This window comes from Theropithecus gelada, chromosome 5, assembly GCF_003255815.1.
Source record: "Theropithecus gelada isolate Dixy chromosome 5, Tgel_1.0, whole genome shotgun sequence".
Lineage (NCBI taxonomy): Eukaryota > Metazoa > Chordata > Mammalia > Primates > Cercopithecidae > Theropithecus > Theropithecus gelada.
In genome coordinates, this window is record NC_037672.1 from 14,858,364 (window position 1) to 14,870,371 (window position 12,008).

A 12,008-nucleotide genomic window follows, 5' to 3' on the forward strand; every position below is an offset into this window, starting at 1 on the left:
ATGAAGTGATGAGTGAATGAAATCAGTCAAGGAGAGAGTGAGGGGCGGACCAGGAGAGAACCCATGAATGCCACCTAAATTTAAGAACTGGAGAGATGAGTGTTGGAAGGAGACTGATGAATAGACAGCCATGCCCCAACAAGACACTGGAGAGGGCTCCTTTGGCAGCCTGAAGGGAGATCTTTGTAAAGGGGATGTGTTCACAAAAGAAGTCCTTGGAGACCCCGGCAGGAGCCCTTCAGGACTGGTGGGGACAGAAGCCAGGTCACAGGAGCTGAAGAACCAGTGGAAATGAGAAAGTGGACATAGAGATGTGTAGATAATTCTTTCAAGGAAATTATTTCCGAAGAGAGAGGGAAAAAAGAAAACACGTTGTACTACCAGGCTGAGTGTGCAGTCGGGTTGAGGAAAGGCTGATTTTTTTTTTCTTTTTTGAGACAGTCTCGCTTTCTCTGCAGGCTGGAGTGCAGTGGCATGATCTCAGCCCACTGCAACTTCCGCCTTCCAGGTTCAAGCAATTCTCCTGCCTCAGCCTCCCCAGTAGCTGGGACTACAGGCACGTGCCACCACTGCCAGCTAATTTTTGTATTTTTAGTAGAGATGGGGTTTCACCATGTTGGCCAGGATGGTCCCGATCTCCTGACCTCATGATCCACTGTCCTCAGCCTCCCAAAGTCTTGGGATTACAGGCGTGAGCCACCGTGCCCGGCCAGGCTGATTTTTTTTTTTTAGCAAAGATAAGAACTTTAGGACCATATCCTTCCACTGTGTTTGGTGATTTGAGATACTGAAAAATAAATAAATAAAAGTTGCAAGAGTGACACTAGGAGTACTAAGTTGGCTTGAATAACTTGAACTATTTAAATGGGCGATAGAAAAATCAGGTTTTCAAAAAATGGGAAGTTAGGAGATAATTTCCCCTGGAAGAAATACAGAGTCTTGTTTAAATTGCAAGCCTCTTGTGTGTTGTTTTAAAGAAATTCATTTTTACTTGTGTATGTTTAGGAGTACATCAGGCAAAGCAGAGTTTGCCTACAGTTGGTATCCAATTGTGTGTATTGTGACCTGGACAGTTCCCTAAGAAATGATGACTTTAGATCTGAATATCTAAAAAAAAAAGCCCACTTTGACCTTGACCTTGAATTACTTCTGTATAATGGGCCTTTAATAATAAGTAATGGAATAAATTCACAAATAATATATGCCCAAATTTCATCATCTAACTTGTGAGTCGCTGGATCTACTCAAGGAAGCAACATACAGACCATGTTTTCCAAGTTCCTTTTTATTGAAACGAATCAGAACTGCAATCTGCACATGAAAAGACCTGGGGGAAAGCCTACATCTGGAATTTCATTACATCAATGTTAAATTTTGTCCGACTAGTTTTTCATTGCTCATCACTTTTGATAATGACAGATCCAACATGAAAATCCTAAAGCAAATGGATATTTACCTTGTGCTTTCATGTAAATTTAGGGACCAAACTCAAAGGTTTCATCCATGCTGGACACCAAATCTAAGAATTGTGACAGGATCTTCTCATATTTCATTTTAGAACCCTTGATACTAGTCTGATGATATTTATGTTAGCTGCACTCCAATTCATGTTTATTCTAATGCAACAGAAAACTCTGTTAAACTGTACACTGTAATTGGCATCTGTTAAAACAACTCCACTTTTGAACGAACAGCACTTCTTTCTCTCAAGATCTCTCTCTCTCTTTTGAATTTGCAGATGGAGTTACGCAGGTTTCTCTAGGATTGCTTTTGCATGCCATTTCCAAATGGAACATGACCAATCTTTGATAAAGTATAATAGATAAAAACCTTTGTGCGAAGGATATGCTGTAGGTTTCACACACTTTTAGTGAAAATGGATTATTTTCAACAGCACCAAGAAGTCAATGGTGACTTATTCAGCTCACTTAGAAGAAAGTCCTATAATACTCATTTGTTTAAAAAACTCTGTGGTAACAAAAGGTATATACACCATTTACTGTACACAAAATGCATCTTTCCTGTAAACTGGTGTGTGTTTAGCACACTCCACACATGGCAATATGTTAGAACCTAGCCATCACATTTGATAAGAGTTTTGACAGAAATGCATCCAATGGGAACAAACACCCCATATGTTGTAGTGTCTAAATAGAAACTCAGTGTAAAAAAGTAAAAAACAAAAATAGACAGGGAGGGAGTCATCCTTGAATAGTGATGGACCATGGACTATAAACATGATTGTGTTCATTCTTAAAGCACTACCCAGAGACTAATGGCGCCGTTTCCTTGGTGCCCGCCTGAGTCACTACGTTGCCACTGGCGTTCCTCCTGGATTTGGAAAGTCCCTGTAGACCCAGAAACTACCAAAAATCTGTGATCCTTTCCACTTTGAGTATCCTGATGCTGAAATGAAAGTTAAACACAATTTTAGAAATTGCTTTTGAATTAATAAAGAGAAAACCAAGAATGCAGAATCCTAAAATGGTACCCACCAGGAGCCTAAGAACTAAGGAAAATATAAACTCGTTCAAGAGGCACAACAATATGTTTGTTGCAAAACAATTTGTTAAAATATAGCAATATAGAAAAAAACTTTGTGATTTTTGTTTATTTATTTATTTTATTATTATTATTATTATTATTTGAGAGGGAGTCTCACTCTGTCACCTAGGCTGGAGTGCAATGGTGCAATCTTGGCTCACTGCAACCTCCGCCTCCCAGGTTCAAGTGATTCTCCTGCCTCAGCCTCCCAAGTAGCTGGGACTACAGGCACCTGCCACCATGCCAGGCTAATTTTTATATTTTTTAGTAGAGATAGGGTTTCGTCATGTTGGCCAGGCTGGTCTCGAACTCCTAATCCCAAGTGATCTGCCCACCTCAGCTTCTCAAAGTGCTGGGATTACAGGCATGAGCCACCACGCCCAGCCAGAAAAAAATTTTAAGTCTATAATACTCAAGGTATGTGGTTGGTACACAGATTTCTAGATTTTTGTTTGTTTGTTTGTTTGTTTAGAGATAGGGTCTCACTACATTTTCCAAGTTGGAGTGCATGAGTGTGTTGGCTCTTCACAGGTATAATCATGGTTCACTGCATCTTTGAACTCCTGGGCTCAAGCAATCCTTCTACCACCACCTCCCACCCCAGTAGCTGGGACTACAGTCAGGCACCACCATGCCTGGCTTATTTTTTACTCTAAAAAAACTTTTTTTTTTTTTTTTGAGATGAAGTCTCACTCTGTTGCCCAGGCTGGAGTGCAGTGGTGCGATCTCGGCTCACTGCAACCTCTGCCTCCCAGGTTCAAGCGATTCTCCTGCCTCAGCCTTCTGAGTAGCTGAGATTACAGGCGGGATTACAGGGGCCTGCCACCACACCCGGCTAACTTTTTTAAGTAGAAACAGGGTTTCACCATGTTGGCCAGGCTGGTTTCCAACTCCTGACCTCAAGCGATCTACCCGCCTCGGCATCCCATTGTGCTGGGATTACAGGTGTGAGCCACCGTGCCAGCCCTTATTTTTTTACTTAAAAAAAAAAACTTATTTTTAAAAATATACACACATACTTACTGTGTGTGTGTGTGTATATATACATATGTAAATACACACACATTTATATAGCAATGTATGTATATACAGAGAAGGTCATTGTATCGTATCTATATATCCAGTCATCCCTCAGGATCCATGTGGGATTGGTTCCAGGACCCCTACACACATCCTCCAACATACTGTGTATCATCTCTAGATTACTCATAATACCTAATAAAATGTAAGTGTTATGTAAGTAGTTGTTATACTGTATTGTTTTTATTATTTTTATTTTTGTACTGTTATTTAAAAAACATTTTTTACAGTATTTTTAATCCACAGCTTGAATCCGTGGATGTGGAACCTGCAGGTACAGAGGGTGGACTGGATATATAAAATCATCATGTGTAATATACTGACCTAGATTTCCCACTTAATGTATTAGGAATAGCTATGTTTTGATGTTCTAAAAAGTAAAAACTATAGTCCTATAGATTCTCTTCAACGAAAGCATCAAACTTACCTCAAGCAATTTCAACATCAGCTATCAATGTGATGGGCTAAAAAACAAAAAAATAAAGAAATATAATACCCCCAGGAAAGCTGTGGGTGGTTTCATCACCTCTGTGCTAAGAAGCAGGCCTGTTACTAAAGGTACAGACGAATATAAACCACACCTCATAAAGTTTATCAAGAAGAATGTGTCCAACAAAACATTGGTTACTCTAGCTTCTGTTTGTATCGCTTTTAAAAAGAGACTAGAAGATAAAGAGGATAAACAGACTATGACAGTTTATCATATAAATGATATGTGAATATCATATAAATGAATATTCACAATCTAAGGTTAAAAGTGTTAAGAGTCACTAAGAATACATGCTGAAGACAATAGACCAGCAGCAACACCGCAGTACACACCAGTCTACCACAGGAGTCTGTCTAAAGTCTGCTTCTAGGAGAGAAGACAGAAGCAAATGGAAGTTCCGCAGGGACCTTATTACAACTACAAATTCCTGGGTGTAAGATCAGGCAGTGCATATGGCCTCTAAGTGGCTCTCCGGGTGAACCATCAACAGTAGCCCTAGTGTCCTCTAAAGTGACTCCGGGATAATGGCCTTGACAATCAAAAGGTATACGCCAGGGGAAGACTAGTGAACTCCATCTGGAAGGTCTGCAGTTTCAACTCGGGCACCACACTCCCCAACTGTGACTTTGGGTGGATCACAACCCCCCTGAACCTGCAGGAGCCACCTTGCCTCACTCCAGTGCTGCATCAGACACATGAGGTTGGGGGAGGATGTGCACAGAGGACATCAGGGCACCTGCCAGGCAAGACATTCCTTCTAAAGTGTTTCACTTGAGAAAGTGCACATGCTTGGTTCTGTGTGCCTCTTCCTGCACTACTCTTTATGCTTTCGGTAAAGAAACAAACTCTTTATTGAAAGGGCTCAAAGGGCCCCTGGAAAAGGGTGCAAGCAGGGGCTGGTTCAATCTCTTGTTACTGTCCACCTCACCAGGACCTGGAGCTGAACATTATGAAGGACTGTAGGCTCTGGCGATCATTTCTAAAGAATATCTACATTTGCCTTACTGAGCAGAGGGATACTGCGCACACTAACAGGATCACTGGTTCTTCTCCTCTTGCCTAGCAGTGCCTCTCCCCCAGACAGTATATCCATCCTATCCTGGAAGAGATGGAACTCTGGAGACCTCAGAAGCAGGAAATGAGCGAAACAAACCAATTTAGGCAGCAGTCTGTTTGCTGCTGCTATAACAGAATATCAGAGACTGGGTAACTTACAAAGAAAAAAAAATAATGTTTTTTATAGTTCTGAAGGCCACGAAGTCCAAGAGCTTGGTGCTGGCATCTGGTGAGGGCTTTCATGCTGCATCATCCCATGGTGGAAGGGCAAATGAGTACAAGAGACAGACAGGGAATGGGGTCGAGCTTCCTCCTTTTATCAGGAGCCCACTCCCATGATAATGGCATTAATCCATTTATGAAGGCAGAGCTCTCATGACCTATCCACCTGTCCAAGGTCTCGCCTATTAATATAGTCACAACGGCAATTAAATCTCAACATGAGTTTTGGAGGGGACAATGAAACTATAGCAAGTAACTAAAACTAATCCTGGAAGATCCTGATGTAAGAGAAACAAAGGGCGTTAGATGAGACCATAACTGGAAGACACTTTTCTTCAGGCCATTAGGATTTGGGCTCTGAATGATAACTTCCTGGGTGCCCGACACAATAAAGTAATAAAATAAAGAAGGCCAATGCATGACATCTGAGACTCTCCTGTCCCCAGAGTGGACATCACACACTGATGACAGCACTTTTGAGTCAGTCTGGATTAAACCTCCAGATTTCAATCAACACAGGGCTCTGGGCAACGTGATCAACAGAGAGAAGTTGGCCCAGGAGGTGGAATCTGTTTGTCACTGATGCACTATCCCTTCACAGAAAAAGGAAGGTCCTGGTCCCTGAAGAACCTAAAACATCACACAAGGGAAGGGGTTCCAAGCACCCAAGACCTATGCAGCCAGAACCTACCCAGGGGAAGGTCAGCTGCTGTTCATGTAGCATTCCCTGGGATCCACCTGCTTCCTCCTCCAGGCTGCAGAGGTGCAGCCATGCGAACCCCTCCTACTTCTATCTAAGAATCTGGCCAAGCACAGTGGCTCATGCCTGTAATCTAGCACTTTGGGGTAGATCATTTGAGGTCAGGAGTTCAAGACCAGCCTGGCCAACAGAGCGAAACTCCATCTCTACTAACAACAGAAAAATTAGCTGAGCATGGTAGTGTGAGCCTGTAATCCCAGCTACTCAGGAGGTTGAAGCACAAGAATCGCTTGAACCCAGGAGGTGGAAGTTGCAGTGAGCTGAGATCACACCACTGCATTCCAGCCTGTGTGACAGAGTGAAACTGTGTCTCCAACAACAACAACAACAACAAAGAATCTACAACAGCACTCACAATGAACACCATCTGCAGCAGAACTAGCAAGAAGGTGGTTCACAGACATATTTTGTTGGGCCCCCATGGTATTTTTTTCCTCAACATTGTTTGCTAACATTAAAAAGGGTAATTTCATATTAAAATCAGATTTCTCTCCTTTTCAGATAAACTAGAGTTTCTAGCAACATTTGCCTCTTATTTGTTCCTCCTTCTGCCAATTTGGTAGTCTTCAGAGTGAAGACTGGGAAAAATAATCAAATTATTCTGTGGTCTTTCCACGTGTTTTGGGAATTTTTCTTTGTCCACCTGCCTTTGGGAGAATAGGAGAAATAGCTCAAATCTTAGCTTGGCCCTGGCTAGCTGTGGAGACCTGGGCATGGCCTACATGTCCCTGAGTCTACCTGCAAAAGACAGACAACAGGGAGGTGATGATAGCCAAAAGGGCCAATGTGAGGACTGTGCAGGATGAGGCAGGGTGGCCATCCTGCCCGGTTGCTGGGGCTACCGGACCAACACTGGTGTTCGGTTGTTCTCAAGCCTTTGTGGCCTCACATGGAGCAACTTTCTCTCTTGATCTCTGAAGTCAGAGCTAGACAGAGTAAGTTTACACACACACACATACACACACACACTCTCTCTCTTTCTTTTCTCTCTCTCTCTAAAGAACTCCCTAGCAGGAGAAAGATCACAATCTGAGTGACCTCTAGTGATCCACAAAAGGCTAGGAAGAAGGTTTGGAAACGAGTCACTCATTATTTCCTGAAATGAAAATGCCTCCACTTGCTCTGGAGACTTTGTGTGGCAGACAGAAGCATCGTTGGAAAGAAAATCCAGGCTTACGTAGGTTTATATGAAAGTCTATTAACTTTTCCTTCAATCAAAAGCAAATAACCACAGACTGTATGTATAAGGGACTAATTACAGTATGTGTGTGTATACATGTGTGTGAGTGTTTAAGAAATAACAAAGATAAAAGAAAAGGGGAACAAAAAAAAAAACTAGTCCATGAAACTGAGTTTGCCACTCAGAAGCACCCCACTTTATGGTTCTTACTTAAGAGAATTCTCCTGGGAAACACTCCATGAAGCAATATTAGTTATCAAACTGTTCCACACTTGGTAAGTACTAACGTCCTGGTTTGCAGAAGGCTTTTCTTTCATTCTTACGTTAAAAAGAATTTTTTTTTTCATTTATAGAGACAGGGTGTTGCTATGTTGCCCAGGCTGGTTTTGAACTCCTGAGCTCAAGTGATCCTCCCTCCTCAGCCTCCCAAAGTGCTGGGATTAAAAGCGTGAGCCACCGCATCAGCCAGAAGGCTTTTCTAAAATAGCCAAGCACCTTCTCTGTACACTGATCATTTGCCTCTTAAACCTAGCTTTGTCCTGAAATGCAGCCAACACCTGAAAACTGTTGGCGATAAACACTGGGGGAAAATCACAGTCTCAAGCCATGTGAAGGAGGCATCAATTCGAGTTCATTTGTACGACGGTATCACGAGGTGTCTGCTAATATCCATAGCCCAGTTGGTGTCATCGATGGAGGCTAAGTGGAGCTGGCTCAGCTAACAGATTAGAGCCACACTTAGTTATCTTCTGAATCACCTTTGGGTTCCCTCCATCGGAAATGCCAGGGTAATAAGAAAAGATTACGGTTTTTATAGTGAACCGCAAACCCTTAAATAAGGGCTCACTGTGGTCAAAGGGTGAATATTTTGCCTGGTTACCTCACTGAACCCTCACAACCCTATGCAAACAAGGCTCTTATTTTTATTTATTTATTTATTGAGACAGAGTCTCACTCTGTCGCCCGGGATGGAGTGCAGTGGTGCGATCTCAGCTCACTGAAACCTCTGCCTCCCGGGTTCAAGTGATTCTCTTGCCTTAGCCTCCCGAGTAGCTGGGATTACAGGTGCCTGCCACTACGCCCAGTTAATTTTTTGTATTTTTAGTAGAGATGGGGTTTCACCACGTTGGCCAGCGTGGTCTTGCACTCCTGACCTTGTGATTTGCCGGCCTTGGCTTCCCAAAATGCTGGGATTACAGCCGTGAGCCACGGCACCCAGCCTCAAAGCTTTTATTATTCCCCCCTTTTACAAGTGAGAAAACGGAGGCTCAAGGACATTAAATAGCACTTCCATAATGACACATGGAGGCAGAGCAAGGATCCACTCCAACTCAGACCCCGGGGACCTCTAGGAGGGTCTGGGTGGAAAAGAAAGGTGTCCCAATGTCCCTAGTTTCTGGGCTGTCATTTCCTAACCTTCTGCAAATAAACCAAATCAAAACTATGATTCTTCACTGACTGCCTGTAGACGGGCTGAACATCCAGGAGACTTGCCAGGGCTCCCACTGGAGGTGGGTGTGCAGGAAGGGAAACAAGTCTCAATTGAATTGTTACCATGAAAGGTGCTTCAGCGAAACTCACATACGGTGTCAGTCTTTGGGATTTTTCTCTTATTGAAACAAAACACTTCAACCTGCCCTTAGAGCTCTACTGTAGAACACAGAATATAGAAAGTAGAAAAAAATTCAAATGTACTGTGGACCGTTAAGGAAGGTCACCCAACATTAGTATATCCCTAGTCCCAGGCTTCACAGATGTGTGAAGTGCTAGGCCCTTCACAAGGACAAGTCCTTCCAATGTCTGTTGTAGTAAGAATGACCACAGAATCATCCTAAAGCTTCATTTATGTATTTAACAGAACGAAGGCATTTAATCTAGTTTGAATGTCAACGCTAACAGCCCAAGATGAAATGTTCATTAGCAAGTGAGAAGAGTGGCATTTCTCAACACCGAGTAGGGCTGTTTTCTAACATTTTCCTATTTCCCATCATTATCATGTCTTTTTTCTTGTGCAGCAAGTTAAATCCAAGAGTTAGCAAATCTTATGCTGTTCCAGCAATGTGGGTAAAAACTAGTAAATAAGGAGAGCCACAACAAGCTTCTTGAGCCTAGATAATTAAGTCTTTGACGCTATACACAGGACATCTGTGGCACTAAATAGGTGCTCGGTTATTCTCTTATTGATGCTAGAACTGGAAATCTACCCTCCTTTGTGGGAAAGGGCTCACGTGGTGGCATAAGGCAGAAGACAGCTGACGCCTGCCTATTTCCAGCACTCAGATCTGAAGCTGGGAATTAGCCAGAGTCCGGTTGGCTGTGATGATCATGCCTTAGTGACAAAGGTCTGTGGCAGTACTGGTGTGCGGAGAGGACCCTGGCATCTCAAAGGCTGTCTTGCCAGCTTGCACACTGACACCTCCCTTTCAATTGTGGGAGGATTTCTTGGATGCAGCACATTCTTCCAGGCCCACCCGTGCATCTGCCTCTCAGGGAGCCATGGAGTTGTGCCTTCTAGATTCCCTTTTAAGAATGACTTGCCTCCAGCTGGGGGCAGCATGGCCAGCAGAGAACCTCCAGTTGTCAGAGCCTACCGCTCTGGGGGAAGATGGGGTGCAAAGGCTTAGCTGAGCCCAATGTGGGCAACTCCCTACAGGCCATGCTTGATCCAGAGCTCCTGACCAGCCGGGCCAAGGCTTGGGCAGGCCAACCTCAACTTCTCCCCCTTTCTTTCACAACCATGGATCCTCATAAACATCCTGCACTCCAAACTCCATTTCAGCACTGCTTCCAGAAAATCTGCCTGTGGCAACCTCCACCCAGGCTTGCGTCTCTCTCTAGCATCTTCCATGCAGCCTGGATGACTCTTCTTAGAACAGAGAGTACTTTCAGTGCCTTCACAACCAACAGGCAAGCACCAGGAAGCAATTCTACAAATTCAGAGTAGTCCTAGAAGATCCGATGTTAGGGCAACCGAGGTAATTGAGAACAGCTGTCCTCTGATCTTGAAAATCTCTGTCCATATATATAAGATACCCTCCAAGCATGCTACACCACGAAAAAGAAGGCGAGGACATTATGCAGGCAGCCGTGCTGTCTGCTATCCCCAGAGCATACCTGGCTAATTGATACTTAACTCTATCTTCAACTCTGTCACAATACAGCACTCTAGTCACCAAGCCTTGCATACTGGAAATATCAGATGAGATGAAGTCAATTTGCCATTTCAGAACTGTATTTATTTAGAGACGGAGTCTCCCTCTGTCACCCGGGCTGGAGTGCAGTGGCATGATCTCGGCTCACTGCAATCTCTGCCTCCCGGGTTCAAGCGATTCTCCTGCCTCAGCCTCCCGAGTAGCAGGGACTACGGGCGTGTGCCACCACATCTGGCTACTTTTTTGTGTTTTTAGTGGAGACAAAGTTTCACCGCGTTAGCCAGGATGGTCTTGATCTCCTGACCTCGTGATCCACCCGCCTTGGCCTCCCAATGTGCTGGGATTACAGGCGTGAGCCACCGTGCCTGACCGAGAACTTTATTTTTGTTATTATCACCATTTCTGCTCTCAGCTGAATGTGCACTCCTAAAATTCATACATTGAAATCATAATCACAGTGATGCTTTAGGTCATGAAGGCAGGGCCCTCATTAGTTTCTCATTAACGCCTTTAGAAAAGAGACTCCAAGGAGCCAGCCTGCCCTTTCCGCCATGTGAGGATTTGGCAAGACGACGCCACCTATGAGAAAGTGGTCCTTCACCGGACACCGAATCTGATGGCACCTTCGTCTTGTTTTCCCTGCCTCCAGAACTGTGAGAAATAAACCCTGGTGTTTACAAGCCACCTAGTTTAAGGCATTTCGTTATAGCAGCTGGAATGCACTCAGGTAACTTCTCTTCCCCTAAATGGAAAATTATAATGAAAAGTTCTGAATTTTTTACAATGTTCCAAGTTTTAAGTCCAGGAAGCCACTTATCCTTCTGAAAGGACAAATTTTATGACTTTCTGGTTCTGTTCACCTTGAAATCTGACCAAGGTGCAGCATCAACTGTTATTAGGTAATATTGCTTAAGATAAGGATGTGCCTGACTGATGAGCAGCTTCTGGCCTGGGAGGCTCTAAATAGAAATACCTGGTGTGAAGCCAAAGCTGTGGGCTTCCCTGAATGTGGGCACTTTTAATTGGACGCCTCCCATGTGGAGCATGAGCCTTCTAAGGTGGATCCCCCCCATGCACCGTTAGACTCACGTTTTTGCATCTGAGACATCACTGTGCAGAGCAGGGCTCGGGGGAGCACTAGGGGGCCAGCTGCATGGGCATGGGAAGGACCACGCCCACTGAAGAGGACAGCCCACTGTGGCCCTGCTGCCCTGCACACTATGGCTCCACCTCTTCTGAGCAGATAGGTCCCTGGCTGACGTGTGGGTCTGAATTCTTAGTAGAGCCTCAGAAGAGGATTGACCTCTGGCAAGCAAAGCTCAGAGTTACCTGATATATAACATATCCAGAACCAGAGAAGCTCCTTACTTCTAGAGAACGTAAATTCATAAAGATTTTGGAGGAAGAATTGGGGTTCTTTTTCTGGTTGGTTACAGTTAATTTATTGGAAGGGAAAAAAGGAAGGAAGGAAGGAAGGAAGGAAGGAAGGAAGGAAGGAAGGAAGGAAGGAAGGAAGGACGGAAG

General features: G+C 44.0%; 1 protein-coding gene across 3 annotated transcripts in view; it reads right to left on the reverse strand.

Moving 5' to 3' along the window:
- Positions 1–1,265: 1,265 nt before the first annotated feature.
- Positions 1,266–12,008, reverse strand: part of PROM1 (prominin 1) — a 116,092-nt gene continuing 105,349 nt past the window's right edge. Inside the window, exons 28-29 of one of the 3 annotated variants that reach the window (XM_025385919.1) lie at positions 4,052–4,088; positions 1,266–2,406 (exon numbers count right to left, since the gene is read on the reverse strand). In XM_025385919.1, the coding sequence (XP_025241704.1) occupies positions 4,076–4,088 (13 nt within the window). In that variant the 3' untranslated portion in view covers positions 1,266–2,406; positions 4,052–4,075. The remainder of the gene's footprint in view (positions 2,407–4,051; positions 4,089–12,008) is intronic. The other 2 variants (XM_025385920.1, XM_025385921.1) reach the window with 2 other exon arrangements.